Source organism: Rhagoletis zephyria, unplaced genomic scaffold, assembly GCF_001687245.7.
Source record: "Rhagoletis zephyria isolate East Lansing unplaced genomic scaffold, Rhagoletis_zephyria_1.1 Rzeph_scaffold_00143, whole genome shotgun sequence".
Classification (NCBI taxonomy): domain Eukaryota; kingdom Metazoa; phylum Arthropoda; class Insecta; order Diptera; family Tephritidae; genus Rhagoletis; species Rhagoletis zephyria.
In genome coordinates this window covers 118,581-140,329 of record NW_016157227.1, presented here as the reverse complement: position 1 = coordinate 140,329, position 21,749 = coordinate 118,581, and the positions used below count along the sequence as shown (strand labels likewise).

Sequence of the window (21,749 nt, the reverse complement as noted above, 5' to 3'; positions counted from 1 at the left end):
CATTCACTATTCAAGTACAAGATAAGTTGATTGGAATTTGGGAAAAACTTGGTATGGAAATAATGCTGAAAAAAAGTGTATTTAATAAATTGAATAAATTGCTTGACAAGTATCAAGAGCAAATCAAGAGAAGAAACAACACCCAACAATTTACAGAGTATGTAAAATCTCTGGAAACAATTTTTTACATTGGGACATGTAAATGCGATTTGAAGGCAGCTCCATGTGCATGCGGCTGGGTTCCCGAACGCCTCAAAGAGTTCATGCACGATCAACATAATCAGAGAAGACTAACAATGGATGCATTTGTGATGGAAACTGAAGAGCAAGGAGCAACGTCTATGTCATCAATGCCAACATACCAAGATCCCGATGATTCAACATACGCACCGCCACCGGTTCAAGAAGATATGGATAGAAGCACAAGTTCACAATACACAGAGAGATACGATTGTTTTAACTTTGCCTTGGTATGTGACAGATTTGGTGTGCCTGACAGAGTAGCATCAGCATTGGGAACCGCTCTTTTGCAAGATTTTAAAATTAAAGATAAGCATGGGAAACCTCTCATCATTCAATATCAAGTATTACAGCTCTGTCGTGTACGGCAGTGCATTATTTTTCAAGTTCATTGGTTGGTCACGATTTCTAGAACCTCGTTTACGCAAAATTGTCAATCAAGTAATTAAAGATAATTCATATTATGCGCATTCGGAAAATATCTTGTTATCAATGTTGTTTGATGATAGCAAAGAAAAGCGCGACTGTGCCATCAAGAAAATTCTACGCTATCGAACCGATGTTGACGAGCCAATGGAACTTAGAGTTTATAAAAAACCAGATATAAACTTTAATTGCACAAGTTATACGGAAATGATCAATTTGAATGATATAAATATCGTATTTGAACCACCATTCACGCGAAGCATTCCGTACGATACATTGAAAGAATATTTAAATCAAGATGATCCACCGTTTAATCCAAAGTTAGTGGGGGTCGGTCATACATTTGGACTCGATTGGAGCACTCTAAATGGGTCAAAGTGGGATTTTTCAAAATTTGCCCCTACCCAAAAGTTCGACCCAAATTGGGGGACATCAGAATTCGTTTTAGAGGTATGGTTCCTTCGGCAAAGTTTCTTATTTTGATCCCTAGAATATGATTTTCACAGAGCAATGGGCGATTTTTTTGCCTCCCCACAAATCGACCCGGAACAGTGTTCCTAAACTATGTATTTGTCAATGTTATTTTGGCTTATAAAGATTTTGCGGGTTATATCCCTGCTGAAGTTTAAAAAAAAGAACACTGATGAGGAGATGTGGTGATCTCCGAAATAGCTGCTATAACTTCTACCGCTTAGGCCCCTATTATGAGTTGCATTCGATCTTCGACTGTGGTCGACTGTGCTGATCGAACGAATTTTAATTTGGCATTATGACGCTCATTCGATGAAGAATAGCGCTATTGTGAATTTCGCTCGTTTAGGTCGTTCACAATAGTATATTTTTCACCGCTTTGAAGCTTTGTTTACAAATCGAGCAAACTAAAAAGTGTGCTTATACATATTNCCCTATTATGAGTTGCATTCGATCTTCGACTGTGGTCGACTGTGCTGATCGAACGAATTTTAATTTGGCATTATGACGCTCATTCGATGAAGAATAGCGCTATTGTGAATTTCGCTCGTTTAGGTCGTTCACAATAGTATATTTTTCACCGCTTTGAAGCTTTGTTTACAAATCGAGCAAACTAAAAAGTGTGCTTATACATATTTAGGTAAATTTGTGCAAATGAAATAAAAAAGAAAGCGAGTTTATAAAAACGTGGTAAAATGAGTACAACGGAGTTCTGGTTCAACGATTCGTCAGAGAATGAGAGCTTAGTAAACTGGCCAGGAGTAGCAAATGTTTAAGAGAGTTTAAGTGTAGTGTTTCGAATATATTTTGGCACAAAATATATTTAAGAAATTTGTCTACAGATTTATTAAAAAGTTCCGACTGTCTAAAGAGGCCAAATCTATTTAAAATATTTTAAAACTATCAACAGCTCAACGATTTTTGTTTTTTTTATGAAAAATAGTATGTTTTGGAAAAAAGTTCAGACGAGCAGCTAAGATTTGAAGTTTTGATGATTTTGAATCTTGAAATGATGCTTATAAAAATGGTCCAACCGATTCTTTTTCGGCTACGTAGAAAAACTTTATTTCTCTTCAAGATCACCGTGCACACGCTTTACCCACATAGAGGTAGTTTCAAAAAAACTCAATGCTAGCTGTATTTTGGGGGAGTAGTTTTTGGCCGATTTGAAAAATTTTCAAGACGGTGCTTAAAGGGGCTAGGTGCAATATGTGTGCCAAATTTGGTCGAGATCGGTGAAGTGACTTACACATATATGAGATAAGTGGGCCCATTTTCCTAAAGTTCTATGAAAAACCAATTTTCACTTTTGGGCCATCGTATACATATGTCAATTTTTAGTACACAATGATTCATTCGTTAGTCACACTAATCAAAAAATTTCAAAGTCTGGCTGGACTTAAATTGCTTAACTTAGACAATGTTTATGCAATTGCATTAGGTGAGGTATCAATTTATTCGAAAATAAATGTACTTTTTTATAAATCTATACTGTAGAGTCAAGTTTTCTCAAGTGGGCCACCCAAAATTGAAAAGTCAACTTTGGGTGGCCCACTTGAGAAAACTTAACTCATAATAAAACTGTAGCTTGTTTGTTTGCCGGCTTGAACTGACTAATCTCCGAAACTACTGAATGGATTTTCATGGAGCTTAAACTGGTATCTAGACATTGACCTCGGAAATAACGTAGGGTATAAAAAATGAGATCTGACAAGGGGCGTGGCACCTCCCATAGGCGTGACATTTTTTATCAGCTATAACTTCGAAACCGTTAGTCACATGACTTTGAAATTTGGTGTGTTACCATACATATTTATGGTATATGCTTATAGAAAAGTAGATATAATTTTGTAAAAGGGCGTGGCGCATCCTATTGGTGTGAAATTTTTAATCAGCCATAACTTCGGAATCATACGTCACATGGATTTGAAATTTGGTATGAAGACATATCCATGGTAGGCGTAGTAAGGTATATATGAATAAGTTTGTGCAAGGGGCGTAGCACATCACATAGGCGTGGAATTCGGAACCGTAAGTCACGTGACTTTGAAACTTGGTGTGAAGACTGATCTATGACAGATGCTTAAAGTAAAGTATCCATATATATAAACAAGTTTGTAAAAGGGGACGTGAAATATCTCACAGGCGTCGAATTTTAATCATCTATAACTTAGGAACGATAAGCTACAAGACTTCGAAATTTTGTGTGAAGACATACCTAAAGTAGGCGCATATGGTGAGGTAAATATAAATTAATATGTCCAAGGGGGCGCGTCATCCCCTGGCCGTGAAATTTTACATTTGCTATATCTTCGAACCACAAATTCACATGACTTTGAAATTTGCTGAGAAGATTATAGTAAACATATACAAATCATTGTATACAAGAGGACGAGGCGTTTATAGTAAGCTGAAAGAGACTGAGAGTTTACCAGGGGCGTGGCACTAGACTGGGTCGAAAAAAAAAGTTGCTAATGTCCGCCCCTAAATTTAAAGATTATGTTGAGAGGGTTCTGGAAAAATTTTTTTTTTTTTTTTTAACCCTCCGAAATACAGCCGAAATGGTTTTTTCGTTGTAACTTGGTTATTTGACGGCCGATTTTTAAAATTGATATGTCATTATTTTTGTCTTGAGAAGCTTCACTTTTCGTTCTTATGTCTTTTTAAGCTTTGAAGTCGCGTTCGCATGATAAGGGCAGAAACANCTGAAATATTTTGATTATCCGGTCCCGTCAGTACAGCTCGGTTGCTTACAACAGCTTCCAGGTTACTTCGGGTATATGTTTCCAAAGAAAGCCCGTCAGCGGAGTTGCGAAACATGGTAGAGTTTGTTGTGAAAGTTTATGCACCATTCTGGTTTCTTGTAAAGAGCCAGCCACAAGCAATTCATGGAAGTAGACACGTTTTTAAGTATATTTGCTGGATACGCGAACTATCAAATGCTGTTCAAGCCATTATACGTTCAGCTATAGAAAATAATGCATATTATTTTCACCCAGAAAATATATTATTAGCCATGATAACCGACGCTGATCCAGAGATACGTAATGATGGGTACGAAAAAATCAAAACAGCACGTCAATATCCACCAGCAGGGCTTCGCGTGTTCAAGGTCCCAAAGCGTGGCGTAATAAACTTTGAAAGTAAGTCGTATGTCAGCATGATCGATTGGAGTCAGTTTAAGATTACGGAACCCCCTTGTGTGCAGTTCTACCCAGATAGTGAACTTACAATGTTTCAATTTTCGGAAAATGAAGTGATAAATATCCCAGGTAAATATCTTCAAACTAAAAACTTCACGGGTCTTATAGTACTTTTAAATCATTTTTTTTTAGAGTTCCTCTGTCATTCCCAGAATACCGAACGGTTTGTGCGTGTTGTTAGTGAGTCTGCAAGTGCTGTCACTGATGAAAAGCGCCTGGGCCACATTTTTGCAAAATTAGAAAGCCGAGACCAATATAAAAGCCTTGATTCGCGCCAAAATTTGCTTAAGTAGCAATAAATATTGTAAGTGAAATAACTTTTTTGTTGATTATTTTAGTAATATAGTTTGAAGGCAACATTTTCTTGAATTTTTAAGTACTTTCGTTTGGTAAGGAAAAAAATATGCTTTAGGGGGGGTAAAATTTTGTTTCTGCCCTTATCATGCGAACGCGACTTCAAAGCTTAAAAAGACATAAGAACGAAAAGTGAAGCTTCTCAAGACAAAAATAATGACATATCAATTTTAAAAATCGGCCGTCAAATAACCAAGTTACATCGAAAAAACCATTTCGGCTGTATTTCGGAGGGTTAAAAAAAAAAAAAAAAAATTTTTCCAGAACCCTCTCAACATAATCTTTAAATTTAGGGGCGGACATTAGCAACTTTTTTTTTTTGTATGGGGACCGACCCAGTCTAGCGTGGCACATCCAAAAGATGTAGTAAATTCAAAAAGCCATAACCTTGGACCCATTACAAACAGACAGCTAAACGGAATGTCCTTTCTGAAGTGAAAACTTCTTTAGCGGCGGGAGTGATTTGAAACTCGATGAAACGAAAAACGTGACAACAACAGCAAAAAGAACAGGCATTTGTATTTGTGTGTAGCTATGTATGCATGTCTGCTCATAGAATTCCAGCGAAGTCTCGAAGTCAAATTGTTTCCTCCTCTTTTATTGTCGCTTTGCCGGCGGCTCCACTATGCAGCCATATGTATATATGTACATACATATGTACATTAAAGTGGTCCAAAAATGTATGTAAAAAAATAAGGTCGCATTTTTAATGCCGCCACCCCCTAGGATTGTTCTATACCGACAAAAAATATACCCCAATCTTTTTATTTTGAAATAAAAAAAAATTTAGGGAGTGCTCAAAGCGCTCAAAGTTTTCAATGTATTTTATATGGGGAAAAAACAACTTTTCGTAGAAATAGTGTAGAATTCTTGCAAATCAATATTTTTCGATCGGAAAACTTTGCTTATCTTCAGGAGATTCCCAGTAATAATACCCAATTGTACCTTTAACCATTTTTTCATGGTAACTATATTTTATAGGTCCTAGAAAATGCAATGGGGGGTGACTAATAAAAATCCTTGAATCATAAAAAATAGTTAAATAAACAATTGGATATTAATATTTGAAGTCTTCTGAAGAGAACCACAGGTTTACGATTGAAAAATATTGATTTTCAAGAGTTTTATACCATTTTTACGAAAATTTGTTTTTTCCCCATATAAAATACAAGGAAAACTTTGAGCGCTGTGAGCACTCCCTAAATATTTTTTGATTTCAAAATAAAAAAATGGGGTATATTTATTTTCGGTTCAGAACAATCCTAGGGGGTGGCGGCATTAAAATTCCGACTTTATTATTTTGGACCACTCTAATGTACATACGTATGTTAGGCTAGCCAATGCGCGTGTGTGTGTTTATGTGTCGACGTAGAGTCTACGTGCGTAAATATGTCCGCGCATAGAATTCAAGCGACACACAGTGGTCCGTCTAGAACAAACTAGCTGGACAAAATTGTTTTCTAAGAGTTTACGTTTCCTTTATGTCTAGGAACTCAATTTATGTAACTTTATTAACAAAAGGAATATTTTTGAAAAAGTAAAATTCAGTTTTAATAATAAAATATGACAGTATGTGTGTCAAACGAAAGAGGATTAAAAAATATTATTTCGGTTATATATTTGAAAATCGTTGCCACCCTTCTAAAAGCACAAATTGGAGTATATCAAATATTTTAATAAAATATTACTATATGGGCATCAAACGAAAGAGGTTTAAGAGATCTTTACTTTGAAGAAGGCTATCAACAAAAAATCAAATAAATCTATGAATTTATATCTTTATCTTACTTTGCTTGCTTGAATTTGTAAGGAAAAACTAAGTGAACTTTTCAATGCAACGCCACAGTGAATTGCTTAGAACAAGCTAGGTGGACAAAACCATTTTATTGTACGATCTTGTTGCAGAATAACATTTCATTTCAATTCATTTATTTAAGTCTATGGTTACAAAAACCTTACAGGCTAGAACACAAAAATTATCTTAATACTACAAATTAGAAACTAAACAAAAAGGAAAATTAAAAATAATGAGATAGGATCCTAGACTCAAACAATGATCTGGGCATCGCAAAATCAAGATCAAGTTTATTAAAGATATTATTATATTCATTTAAAGCCCTAATAACGGGGGCGAAATCATAATATTTAGATTTAGCAACTTTAACATGAAATGGTAGATGAGACCGTAACGTTCTATTAGGTGTGTTGAAGCTTATTAGCCCCAGAAGTTCCGGAAAATCAATGGAGCCGCTGATAACATCATATATGAACATTAGGGAATAGATGGACCTTCTACTACCAAGAGACTTAACGTTAATAAGCATACACCGAGCAACGTAAGACGGAACGGGCTCAATAAAATGAAGTGGTTGCAGAGCAAACCGAATGAAACTCGAACGAAGGAATTATAAAGCAATTTTCGAGTAGAATAGAATACGCCTTAGGAATGATGTAATTGATGTGGTTAACAAAGGTAAATCCCGAATCAAAGAGCACTCCTAGATCCAGGAATTCAACAACAGTGCCAAGCTCAACACATGAGACTGAGTATTTTGAAGGTATTCGATTCCGTGATTTAGACAAGGTCATATGGAAACATTTATTAATATTAAGATACAGTTTATTTCCAATGCTCCATTCAGTTAACTTATTTAAGTCACATTGAAGTGCATAAACATTTGACGGGCAGGTAATCTTACTAAAGAGTTTCAGGTCGTCCGCGTAAAGTANCCAAGCTCAACACATGAGACTGAGTATTTTGAAGGTATTCGATTCCGTGATTTAGACAAGGTCATATGGAAACATTTATTAATATTAAGATACAGTTTATTTCCAATGCTCCATTCAGTTAACTTATTTAAGTCACATTGAAGTGCATAAACATTTGACGGGCAGGTAATCTTACTAAAGAGTTTCAGGTCGTCCGCGTAAAGTAGAAATTTAGAATGACTAAAACAGGCCCAATGTCTTTTATAAACAAAACAAATAATACAGGACCAAGAATACTACCCTGAGGCACACCCGAAGTGGCCACAAAGGGGTATAATTTAGAATTCTCGCCTTCAACAAAGAAGATTATATTAGTGATATAGGACCTTAACCATGATAGGAATACTGAACGGAAACCGAAACTTTTAAACTTTCCTAATAAAATGTTGTGCGATACGGTATCAAATGCTTTTGAGAAATCCGTATAAATTGTATCAACTTGCAAGCCGCATTTGAAAGCAGAGATACAGTACTCAGAAAAGACTGTCAAATTGGTAACTGTCGAGCGCCCACAAACAAAACATGTTGATGTGGGTCCAAAATTCGTTTGATGGAGAAGCATAAATTTTCCTTGACTACTTTTTCAAATAGCTCCGAGCAAGAAGTAAGTTTAGAAATTGGCCTAAAATTTTTGATATCGCTTTATTACCGGATTTGAAAATCGGTGTAATAGAGGCAACCTTCGAACGATCGATAAAAAAAATACCTGTAGAAAGAGAGAGATTAAGGCACTGAAAGAGACGAAATGCACTTCTAAAGCAAAAAGAGGACAGTCCATCAAGATCTCTTTTTAGAGATGTCTTTAAGGCGGAGATGCCATTAACAACTTCAAGTTCAGTGACAGCCATTAGTCCAAAGTCTACAGAGTTATGGGTATCACAATTTGAAAAATTATAGCTATCAGTATCAGCGACAAAATTCAAATTGAAAAAATCTGCAAAAAGATTTACCGAATCTATTAAATCAGTAGACGACTTTTCGTTGAAGTTTAAACAAGGAGGAATATTTGAGCACCCTTTTTTGGAACGAATGTAATTCCAGAAAGCTTTTGGGGTTTTACTATATCTCAAGTTCGTAACGAGCGGTATAATTATTGTATAATAATTTGTCAAGCTCATTAAATTGGCACACAAAATTTAAATATTTTTCTTTATAACTGGTATTATCGGTGGCTTTATGTAAATTAAAATATTTGTTCCTTTTATTCTTTAACCTCCTTAGCTCTTTAGTGTGCCAAGGCAACTTGTGTATGCGAGCTGGAAGAAGAGAAAGATTGCTGTGGAGAGTTTCTTGAATGCTAAGTAGGAAGGCTTCAAAGCACTCCGAGACATTTTTTTAAAAGAAAAAGCGAATTCCAATTAATTTCGCATATGATTGAATTCAAAAGTTCGAAATTGGCATTTCGAAAATTTAAAGACCCGGCATATCCGATTTACAGATGGGAAAATTACTTTCATTTAGCTGGAAAATCATATTTTCATCTATAAAAATTAGGTTAAGAATATTACTAAGCTTATTGAGAAGGGCATTTATTTGGGTAAGATTGATGCTAAAAAGACTGTCCAAGAAGTTAATTTCATGGGAAAAATTTACATTAGTAGGTGTTAAGATAGCATTATTTAACAAATTAGACCAAACAATTCTATATAGATTCAAATCTCCTAATATACAAAAATGGCTATCGATATTCTATTCATAAAGAATAATAATGTTATTAACATGAAATGTATATTATGATTCTCAGATCCTAGGTGGTATGTAGGATACACAAATAAACAATTTACCAGACGTACCAAAAATGCACACACAAAGCTGATCAAGAAGGGAATCTTCGTTCATTAGCTGAGTAATTGAAGACCTAAGAGTACGCCTTACCGCAATCAAAACGCCGCCACCTCTCGAGAAAACAGTTTTGTTTGCATACCTGTCTTTGCGATAAGTTTGAAAGAGATTTGGGTCGAAAAATTCCGCTTCAAAGAAATCGGTGTTGAGCCAGGTTTCAACAATTACATAAACATAATCACAACGAGATGTGACCAAAAATACTTCTTTACATTTCGTACGCATACCGGAAATATTTTGGTAATAAACATTCAGGCTAAACCTTTTTGAGATCGGACCATTGCGATTAGCGTTAGAATTAGGGTGGCACTTGTGACCCATTGATGCCTACTGGCCATACATTTGGATCCAACAGCTTGTTGAAGAAAACTGAGGAAACGCCGAGTTTAAAGTTTATACTCTTCAAATTTTCCAGGGAATCTTTTTTAACAGGTTTGTAGGTTAGGTTAGGTTAGGTAAGCGGGCTGCTAAGCTGTCCGTTGTGATGCCCTCAGAGGGCGTAGGGAAAAAGGGACGCAGGGGGGTAGGGGAAAGAGGGAGAAAGCTATGGGAGAAAAGACGATACCTATGGCTTTTTGCCGGAGAAACGCTCCGTACTCACAACGAAGCTCTTCAGTCGACTGATTTCCACTGCCGAGAGCTCATCGGGAGTGTGAAAAAAGTGCGACCCAAGGTGCTTAAACCTTAGGCTCGCAAAAGCGGGGCACCAGAGCAGCAGATGTTGAGATGATTCCACCTCATCAACCTCCATGCAGCTGGTGCAGTAAGGGCTATCCGCAACATTCAGCCTTACAGCATGGTTACCAATCACACAGTGACCAGTAAGCACTCCCACCAATAGTGAGAGATGCAGTTTGCCTAGTCTCAAGAGCTATATCTATAGGCACAACATTTAACATGGCATTAAGCGCAAAAGTAGGTGTGGTTAGAAGTGCCCCACTGATTCCAATTAAGGCCGCTCTTTGCACCTTCTCCAGCTGCTTGACGATGTAGGCCTTGTCAAGTGCNCTAGTCTCAAGAGCTATATCTATAGGCACAACATTTAACATGGCATTAAGCGCAAAAGTAGGTGTGGTTAGAAGTGCCCCACTGATTCCAATTAAGGCCGCTCTTTGCACCTTCTCCAGCTGCTTGACGATGTAGGCCTTGTCAAGTGCGTTCCACCAGACGAGTACCCCATATAATAAGATTGGCTTGATAATAGTTTCATAAAGCCAATGCACTACTTTCGGCGAAAGGCCCCAGCGCTTGCCAATGGCCCCTCTGCAACAATACGGTGCTACTGTAGCCTTCTTGACTTTTTCCTCCACGTTAGGCTTCCAGGAAAACTTACTGTCAAGGATCAAGCCCAAGTACTTCACCCTGTCAGAGAGGCTTAGAGGAAGACCACGCATTGAGGGAAGACGGCAATTCGGTATCTTATACCTCCTAGTAGAGAGAACAAGCTCCGTTTTACTGGGACTTACACCCAGCCCGCAGCTAAAAGCCCAGTTCTCAACCAAGCTCAAGTAACCCTGCATAATCTCAAACAGTGTTTCCGGAAACTTTCCTTTTGTTATCAATACTACATCATCGGCATAGGCAACCACTTGACAGCCACTTCTTTCCAGAGACACCAGCAGGTCATTGATTACAACGACCCAAAGCATCGGCGAGAAAACTCCCCCTTGCGGGGTACCTCTACTCACACTCCTCCGGATAAAAGCCCTGCCCCACTCTGCCGCCACAGTTCTATTGCAAAGCAAGCGGTAAATAAACCTGACAGGGTCGGCTCCGACCCCTAGCTTATTGAGGGAGTTAACTACAGCCTCAGGCAAAACATTGTTAAAAGCCACTTCGATATCAAGGAAGGCACCGACCGCAAATTCCTTCTGCGAGAAGGCTAAGGCCGTTTCGACAGACTTGCCCTTGCAATAAGCATGCTGATCCAAGGAAAGGCGCTCCCTGAGGATCCCGCTTCTTAAATGCAGATCGATCAGCCTCTCCAGCGTCTTCAAAAGAAACGAGGAGAGACTTATCAGCCTGAAATCCCTTGGTGATACATGAGAGGCTTTACCCGCCTTGGGAATGAACACCACTCTGACCACCCTCCAAGCACCGGAACATGACCCTTAGCCAAACAACCCTCGAAAATGGACATCAACCAGCGGTACGACACTTCTGCAGACTTCTGCAGTTGGGCCGGTATTATGCCATCGGGTCCCGGGGCCTTAAAGGGCTTAAACGAGCTAATGGCCCACAGAAGGCGATCCACGGTTAGGATTTCCGAGACATTCGTCTCGGGGATCGACGTCCCCAACCGCATCACTCCCGGATCCGGGTTGCAGGGGAAATGAGCATCAAGGAGCATCCGAAGAGACTCCTCGCTGCTCATTGCCCATCCGCCGCCCTCATCCCTGATGTGTCCCAGGGGAGCGGGATTCTCAGAGAGAACTCGCCTAAACCTTGAGAACTCCTGACTGCCCTCCACGCTTTCGCAGAACAGTCTCCTCAACGTCCTCTTCGCTTTCCTAATCTCCGACTTATATATTCCTGCAGACTTCGCGCTTCGTCCAAAGCGAATTGTATGTACCGATGATCGGAGAAGGAGTGGTCACTAAGGACTCCAGCCAGATATACGGGACATTATATCAGAAGAGGCCAGCGTGATATCTAAAATCTCTTCTCTACTTGCCGTTACAAAAGTGGGGTCGCTCCCCCTATTACATATACATAAATTTTCATTTAGAATAAAGTTAAAGAGTGACTCACCTCTAGTGTTGATGTCTGACCTGCCCCAAATCGTAGGGTGGGACTTCGCGTCAGACCCAATAACAACGCGGATCGTCCTGCGTCTAGCTTCTGCCACCGCATTCCTTAGTAAGCGCTGAGGAGGGGTAGACCCCGTCCTCGTGCGCCATATAAGCGGAGATCAACCGGAGTTCTCCGGTTGCACCCTCCAGCCTCACCGTCACAATGTCACCATCGCTGAAAAGAGGCAGAATAAAAGCATTAAGTTCCTTCCTGATGAGCATGCAGGATCGAGGTGTACCTGAGTGCTGCTGCACCACCAGTCTGTAATCCCTCGTCCCGATACCAGAAACCTTATTGCAGCTGTTCAGCCACGGCTGCTGGATCAGGACTACATCAACTCCATCTTGCTCAAGGCGGATTAAAAGGTTGGCTGAAAATTGATTGAAGGATATTCATCCTCCGAAATCCTCTCCAACACCCCTCCGCAGGCGCCATCCCCATCAGACGCAAGAGCATTTTCTCCTCCGCCCTGTCGAACAGCGGGCCAACAGAGATGACCGATCCCGCAATTGAAGGAGGGCCAGCAATGCTGTCACTGTCCGACATGACGGATTCGACCTCCATAATTACGGGGGCATCCTCATTCGTGTTTACGCCCGCCAGCGCAATCGGAACAGGCTCGTCATCTCCTCTGGAGTCAGTCTAGCAGACCTTCATGACTACCTTCTCGAAGCCATAGTAAATGATTCCCTGTTTTTCGGCGAGACGCTTGAGAGATTCCGTATTCAGCAACATCAGCGCTTGCCGGAAGTCACCGTCGGAACTCTCAAACCGGATTGCCTTCCAGTTGTGCGCTGGAAGGTCCGGGTTGCAGCAGCGGAAGATATCTTCCACCTCCCTCAGCGAGGAAGGTGCCGAGGGAAGCCAGACCCGAGCACGCGGACGCGAGGGAAGGTCCCCCCCTTGTCCACAACCTCGAGCCTGGCTCCCTTCCACACCTCCCGACCAACGCTGCTGCCACCCTGTAGAGCGAGGCCGACCTCTCGTCGGCGCACACCACCTCCTTAAACATGCCGTGGTGCCAACCAGCACTCTCGCACCGCGGCGGTGGCCCCGGGTTTTCCCTGACCACCCTCATAAAAACTCCTTATAATGCCGACGACACCTACCTCCAGTCTTCCCTGGCGATGGCCCCGTCCTCCTTACCCAATCCAAAACGCCCAGAGTGATAGAGCCCGCCTGTTTAGCGATCTCGCTAAAGAGCTTAGACGTCCCTCCCGCTTTGGGCTTCTTGGAGAGGGGGGTTTCCCCCTCCTGCGACCTCTGTCGCTTGACAGGGTAAATACGGGATGCGCTCGCATCCCCGGACACACCCTCACCACAGCGCTCCTGGCCGTCGCTTAGCACCCCCCTGGCCCACTCGAGCGATCGCGCGTGCTGGTCAGATAGCTGCGCAGCACCCTGCTCGCCGTATCGCGCCAAGATCTTGGTAGCCATGCGACAGTCATCGCGTGCTTTCCTGGCCGGCCCAGCGTGCCGTTTAGGCCTAACGGGGATTTCCCCCAGATTTAGCCGCAAATCCTTGGCTGGTACCGGCCACACTGTCCTTTGCCCTCACGTCCAGAGCCGCAGACGATTGCATCTGCGGCCCGGCCTCCGTCCTGCATGCAGGCGAATTCGTCCGCGCCCCTAGCCCCGGGTCTAGGTGCGGTGGGTTCCCACCGGCACCACCAGAGACAAGTGCAGACGAAGGGGTCGGCTCCGATCCCTTACTGCACCCTGCAGCAGCAGCTGCCCCACCCTGCCCACGAATCGATTTGTGTTTGGGTTTTTGGTTTTGTTTTTGTTTGTTTGTGTTCATCTTGTTCGTACGACCACCTACCCGACGAGGCGGGCGCAGTGGTCTATGTCATATAAAGGGGAATTCAAACAGTCCACTACGGCAGCGCCCCATGTCGCAGCAAGCCCACCGTTACTCCCTGAGGCGGCCCGGTGTCAGGAAGGCGCCGTTAAAATACAGCCGGTCTGGTAAACCCCCTGGCTGCAAACCTTCCTATGGGCACGGTGTCGCTTAACACTCTGGATTAGGGGATCGGCAGTTCTTGGTCATCGCTCACAAGCAGCCCGAACCATAGGAAATGGAGTGCATTCGCACAGTACCCGGAGGTAGAGACACGATTACACTACCACCCGATGATAAGGTCTGGTTGTGATTCGAACAAGCCCGCGCACCAACGGCAAGGTGTCTGCCCTAGCGTTTGTAGCATGACAAACAATTACCGGAAATGGCAGAATGTTTAACAACATAGGCAGGCAATTATATCCTCTTCATTAACAGACGTTTTAAACGAAGAAGTATGCAACCAATTTTTGTTAAGATTAACATCTTATCACTTATCACTTACGAAGCGAATGAATTTGGCGAAGAGAACGGTTCGGCGAAGCGAATGGATTGGCGAACGCAACTTAGGCCCTTATTATGAGTTGCAATCGATTTTCGATCTCCGCTGGCTATCGAAGATCGAAAGTGAAATTCGTATTATGAGCTATGCAAGCGTGTCGGAATTTTCGTTGAGTATCGAATTTTCTGTCGAACAGAATTTTGCTTTCGTTGGTGTAGCGAAGAGTTAGAAAATTGTGAAAAATGTATGATTTTGCATTTGTTTTCTTGCTTTTTTGCGGCTAGACACTAATTTTAAAAAATTTGTTTTAATTTCATGCGATTCCAACGTCGCGAATACAAAACGCAAGCTCGAATGTCTGGTTTTGCGCTGTTGGCACGATCTCTGAGAACAAAATCATAGAGCTGTTTATAGTTTTAATATATTTTAGATAGATTTGGATCGCAAAATTTCTTAAATATATAGTGTCAAAATATATTCGAAAGACTGCACTTAAACTCTCTTAAACGTTATCTGCTCCTGGCCAGTTTTGTAAGTTCTCATCCTCTGACGAATCGTTCAACCAGAACTTCGTTGTACTAATTAAAATTTTTTTACCACGTTTTCATAAACTCGATTTCTTTATAAGCACACTATTTAGTTTGCTCGATTTGTAAACAAAACTTCTCAGCAGTGAAAAATATTCTATTGTGAACAACCTAAACGAGCGAAATTCACAATAGCGCTATTCTTCATCGAATGAGCGCCATAATACCAAATGAAAATTCGTTCGATCAGCACTTTCGACCACAGTCGAAGATCGAATGCAACTCATAATAGGGGCCTTAAATATGCATTAAGAGTGTTCGCTTTTACCAGCTTGTGCAAGTTCTTTGCATCGCGAACACTTTTAATACCTTCTCTGCCTTTTAATTCGATTCGCCAAATCATTCGCTTCGCAAGTGAAAATACCACCCTAGTTCAGTTGACATATTCTGACCAACAACTGCATTCTTAAACTTAGGCAATTTCCTGTTACGCACAGTAATCCAGTCGATGAGAGCAGAGTATTTAGCAGCTTCGGCGGCGACGTTGGCAGAGTCACGACGTACTCGTCCATCGATAGAAGCAGAAAGCGGGGCGGAAGCAGAACCAATCTCATTATCTTTCATGCTGCGTAGAGTAGTCAAATTGGTAGGAACGTTGGCAGAGTTTTCAACAGCTTCGACGTCGACATTAGCAGAACCGCGACATACAATTCCATCAACAGATTCAATAAGCAGAGCGGCAACGGAAGCAGTCTCAGTCGGCTCACCAGCAGCAGCAGTCGTTTGAGAAGAAGCAGGAGAATAAAAAGAAACAGCAGTGGGCGCAACAACAGTATTAGGCTCTCCGGTCACGTTGACTGATGGGATAACTAGAGATTCGCGAATTGAGCCAGCTGACTGGACTTTGTTGTTATTGGAAACACATTTTTGAGAGCGTAGATGGTAGGCATTGTTTTTAGATTTTGCATTAGGCGTGTTTTTACTCACGCGTAGCATTTACCAGGGCTAACATCGTTAGCAGGATTTATTTGCGAGTTTTTATTGCAAGAAAATTCAGCAAATTTACATTTTAGCACATTGAGTTCTTTAGATAAATGAGTGATCGTTGCTATTAAGTTCGATGAGACACGTAAGCAGTTATTGCAAACAAAAACAATGTTCTTATTTTCCGCGAAAATTTCCGATATAACATTTAATTGGATATTTGCACATATTGTATGAAAACTATCTTTGCAAATTTTGCAAGTAATGTCAGGTCCAGAGTTTATGGGTTTATTACAATCCGAGGAGATAGCACTTCTGGGCAGTGGCATCGCCAAGAAGAATAATGAAATTAACTTTTAAATTAGATAAACACGGAGCGAGCAAAAACACGACCTTTCGCATTGACTGCACACCTTTGACATGTTTTAAATATAAATTATAATTTAGATTCATAAAGAAAGATAACAGATTAATTACTATTGTCGTATGACTCCTCTTGAGATGTGTTTGAAGAAGTTGCGATACTTCTTCCAATGCTTTGTTACTTTCTGCTGAAGTAAACTCATTTCTTTCTTTTGCAAAAATAAGTTTAATAGGCCGGCAATAAAGTGTGAATGAGGGCCTAGGAGTTTGCCAAATAATATTATGACCATCAGTTAACCTTAGTGGCACAAATGCAAATACGAATAGAAACTCATCCGTCGCATCAGAATTTTCAAAGTTTTGTTTATAGGTGCTACCACCAGAGCTTACGTCACATCCCCACTTTCTAATTAATGTTAATGGCGAAACATTAGGCAAATGTTTTAGAATTTCACTTTGCGTTTTAATAAGACGTTCAGCAGTTTTGTCTAATATTGCTTGTAGTTTGATTTCAGCGCGCGTTTCTGTCACAGAAATATGGTCATCTGAAGTATAACATAACTTGTTTGCTTTACATAACCTATAATAGGATGGAAACACTTGATATCCCGCCTTCAATGTCCACCTCCGCGTCTGCTTATAAGAGTGACTGGTGCATTTAGTGTCTACGTAATAAGCTAATGCTTCGTCTATGTTCAGCTGCTTGCCACCACAAGTAACATTATCATGTTTAATAATTTTTGGGGATTCGACACTTTTTTTGATTAAAGTGGCCACATTTTTGTGACCTCACAAACGATTTGCTACTTCAGCTACTGTGGTCAACTCACTGTCAATTCGTGATTGCGCAAATCTTGAAATATTTTTTTTGAACGGCTTTGAGGTCTACTTCCTTCAGATGGTGAAAAAGCTCTGATCTGGTGTACGCTAATGCTTAGTTCGATATTTCTGTCCTCTAACCAAGTTTTATTTTTATTTATAAAATTCTATCGTCCTATTTGCTGCCGTCCATTTTTCTTACAATTTCGACGAAATGCTTGAAAATTTTAATTGTAAATATCTCCGGGAGTTCGATGTCATATTTGGAAGGTTGAATTTTGGGGTAAAAAAATCCATCAAATGAGAATTTCGTTGATCTTTCTCATGTTTGCGCCATTCTTCAAACAGCTCCATTTTTGAAAGCGCGCATACACGATCGGAAAATTTTTTTTTTATAAATTTTCAGACACGAATAGGCTCCTTTTTCTTTACATTCCCGTATAGCCTAAGGTCGCTGTTATACAATATAAAAAAATCAGGTTGGATACATGTGGATACAAAATCATATACTTTATTAAGAATAAAAAAAATAATAATATCGTAAGTTTTAAGTAATTATTTCAAAACGTATTATATCAAATAAATCCTCTTGCTTTGATAAAATTTTCTATTAAGAAAATAAAACTCTAAAGTAAAATCCATCATTACAGCACTAAATGTATTCACTTAAACTCCTGTTAGAAATTACTTAAAAGAATTGCACAACAAAAAAAAACGTTAAAAAATTAAACGATATTTTTTTCACTTCAGCCGCCTATGACTCATTACATTACATTTTGTCCACCTAGATTGTACTAGGCGATTCACTGTGCGACGGGTTTAAGTCAAATGGAAGTGATTTTGTTTTTGTTTTCTTCGCTATTCTCGTCGCCTCTCATATGTGTGTTAAGCTACAATGCAAAAACGCAACTAGGTACTCCATGCACTCATGTAAAGAGTATCCCTAAAGTTCAAGGAGTACCCAAAATTAACCAAAATGCATATAAAAATGTGGTCCAATTAACTTTGCGATGTCCTAGGGCAGGACCATATACTCCCTCTCTGCATTAGAGACACGAGTTGGGCCGCTCCTGCATCAGAGAGGAGCATTTTATAAGTGTGTACTGCAATATAGCACAAATGGACCACATTGTCCAACGATTTTTGCAGAATGGCCAATAAGCTGATAAAAGTTCGTGTGTTGTGTGCTCGTTTATGGCTGGAACTCCCTGACTCCCAAAACTAGCGAACAAATCATAAGAAAAGCAGCGGCATAAATACAAAAGCACAATCTTTCTCCATTGGTGGTACCAATAGATCGAAGGACATCCTCGATAGCATTGGTACCTGATAAAACCTTAATGGTAAAGCGTGACCATTTTCCTGTGGTTTCTGCGTGTGCGATAACGAGGTCATTTGGTGAGATCGTTTACGCTCAACAGCTCCTGTACGTCGCATTATCATGAGTAACATAGATTCAAGGGCTACATCTCGTATCAAAAATATAGATAAATAAATAAATAAAAGCATAGACAATTTTACCATGGTCGGAGAGCAACAGTATCCAAAACGAAGTTGCAAGCTGAATTTGAATCGACTTGAAACAATTGAAAAATTATTATCTGATTTTATAATGCATGCAAAAGGTTGACACTGTTTACCTTCAATTGGTAAAGTTTACGTGCTCACGTAGCATCATCGTCGAATTTTCTAATTCTTTTAGAGACGTGGGTAGATAATGAGAAAGCTTTAGACATTCCTAATTGATATAGTAATTCAATTGAAAAGCCTAATGACGAGAGCAGGCGGAGCTATAATAAACCATACCACACATGATGGAGCTCGTATAGTTCTCCACAAATAGAACTCAATACATAAAAAGTGGAATCAATATATTTTCTAATTTGCTTGTGAAAGCAGGTTGGGCCATGAGAGAACAGTTATATTTGTGGCAATTTATATTTCTCCCAATCAACCAGTAAATAAAATTATGGAATTAATCTACGAGTAATTTGGTATATACATTGCGCTTAGGCTTCTAAAGTACCGTCTTGAAAATTTATGAAATCAGACAAAAACCACGGGCTCCACAAACGTAACGGTAATTTCAAAAAACTCAAAGCTAGCTATGTTTTAGGGGGTTTTGTTCAAAAGCATTCAAGGAGGAGGCCAAGCTCAATGTGTATACCAAATTTGGTCGAGATCGGTCAAGTAGTTTTTCAGATACGCATATATCATATAAGTTAGCGTTGCCACCCCCATTTTCCTAAAATTTCTTGAAAAACCACTTCTTGGCTAAAGAGCGATTGTATATATCAATTTGGAATAAATATTGATGAATTCCTTAGCCATACTGCTCAAAAAATCTGAAATTCTGGTATATAAACAATATAAATTCAAGGCTGTATTTAAGAAAAGTCATCAAGTTACTTTAAGAATGGAAATTTAAAGTAATATTCATTCGTACTGTCATCAAGTATGTAACTTGAAGGAAATCGGTGCATCTTTTAGGCGCATCAACATTACATAGTTACATCCCAAGCTAATATAAGCGAGGTAAAATAGGTTTATTTTTAGATTGTACTACATATTTCGAAATAGTGGAAATTATCTATGATCAAGATTTAAACAATTTGGAGATATATGTTTTTTTTTAATTTTACCCGATAAAAAATCCCAACAAGCCAAGCCGACAAAAACAGTCATTCAAAAACTCATAAATCTACAAAATCGTATTTTCTGACCTAAATCGTCAGGTCGCGGTCAGGGTCTTGACATTTCCAAAAAGAAAAAAATTTCCGATGGACACCCTAATGTACATATGCGCGTATGCACATAAATAATTTTTTTTTTTAACCTGCGTGTGAAAATATATTAAGGGAGTTCAAGATTTGTAGCAGTTTAGATGTTTTTAACCCATTTGGCCTAAGTGCTGGGTTCGGTAGAAATAAAGTGTGCCAGATCGTTTGACGAATATTTGAAACTATGCTGTGACAGAACTGTTTGAAAGTGAGTCAAATCAACAGAACAGACCAAACCAAAAAAACACATTGCAGCTATCCTGCAGGTTAACTCTTGATATTGGCGCAGTAAAGCCAAGCGTCAAAAGTAAAAAAAATGCATTCCTAGCACAGGAACAGCAGTTCTTTAGTGTATTTTTTTACTTCTTCAAACACTGTTTAGTACTACAGTAGTTTAATTTTATTTGCCAAAAGATTAAATTTATTTGCACAAAGATTAATTTTATTTGCCAAAAGATTAAATTTATTTGCCAAACCATTAAATTTATTTGCCAAACGATACATTTTATTTGCCTAAAGATTAAATTTATTTGCCAAAAGATTAATTTTATTTGCCGAAAGGTTAAATTTATTTGCCAAAAGTTCAAATTAAATGTGTCAATGCTAAATGTGAAAAAAATGAATTAAATAAAATAGCTTTACATGAGTATTTTGGTACGCAGATAATTTGCAGAAATTTTAACTAAAAAGCTTGCAATTAATTCTAATAAAACTCTTGATTTTTTTCAGAAGTTTGTAATTTGGATGTATATAGTTTTTGTTAGATAATGAGCTCTACTTTTATAAAAAAAAAACGAAAAAAAATTTAAAATGATCATTGCGAATATTATATAAATTAAATTATTATTTATTCCTTTTTACCTGGTTAGGTTAGGTTACGGTGGCAGACCCGCAAAGGGGACTCACTTAGACATTTGGTTGTCCATTGTGATACCACATTACATAAGGGAGAAATTCGTTTGAACGGTAACTGCGTAAAAATTACAAGAAGCGCTGGGTGCTCATAATAAAGTTCTTCAAAAAGCTGATGTCCCCTCCGGAGAGTCCCTCGGAAGAGTCGATGAAATGCGCACCGAGATGCTTGAACCGTAATCTAGCGAATGCCGGGCAGTTGAGTAGGAAGTGCTGAGATGATTCCACCTCGTCTTCCAGGCAACTGCGGCAGTAGGGATCCGTGACGATATTGAGTCGCACCGCGTGGGTTCCCATTGGACAGTGTTCGGTCAGTACACCTGTGAAAATCGAGAGCTAACGCTTAGCCAGCTGCAGTAGCTCCCTTGACCGCCCGCGGTCCACAACCGGCCAGAAGGACCTTGCAACTTTGCAAGTCGGGGTTTTTTCCCAGCGCTCGCTGAGCCGACCGTAAGCCCATATGTCCAAAATCAGGCCGCAGGTTGCCAACGGAGCTCCAACGCCCTCCCTGTCCGAGGTGATGGCCTCAAGGGTGCCCTGCCTGGCCAGTTCATCAGCCCTGCAATTTCCCGCGATTTCACTGTGCCCCGGGACCCAGATCAGCTTGATCTGGAAGTATTCCGAGGGAGTTGAGAGAGAGGCCAGGCATTCCCCAACTAGTTTTGAATACACCATTAGCGATCCCAGCGCCCTGATTGCCGCTTGGCTATCAGTGTATATATTTACCCTCCTTGTTAACAGTACATTGGTGCATAGTCAATCGGCTGCCTCTTTTATAGCGGCCACCTCTGCCTGAAAGACGCTGCAGAGATCCGGCAGTCTGAAAGTAAGATCTACTGAGAGTTCCTGACAGTAGACACCTCCTCCAACTCTCCCTTCCAGCTTCGATCCGTCCGTAAAGATGTTTATTGGACCTCTTCTCCA

General features: G+C 40.0%; 2 protein-coding genes across 7 annotated transcripts in view; both read left to right on the top strand.

Moving 5' to 3' along the window:
- Nucleotides 1-21,749, top strand: part of Eato (Engulfment ABC Transporter in the ovary) — a 245,032-nt gene that overhangs the window by 179,501 nt on the left and 43,782 nt on the right. The gene's annotated exons all lie outside the window — the stretch shown is intronic.
- On the top strand, nucleotides 3,892-4,719 carry LOC108382129 (uncharacterized). The gene is made up of 2 exons (XM_017638529.1): nucleotides 3,892-4,409; nucleotides 4,473-4,719. Exons 1-2 carry the CDS (start codon nucleotides 3,956-3,958, stop codon nucleotides 4,631-4,633), a joined length of 615 nt encoding a protein of 204 aa, XP_017494018.1. The 5' UTR covers nucleotides 3,892-3,955; the 3' UTR covers nucleotides 4,634-4,719.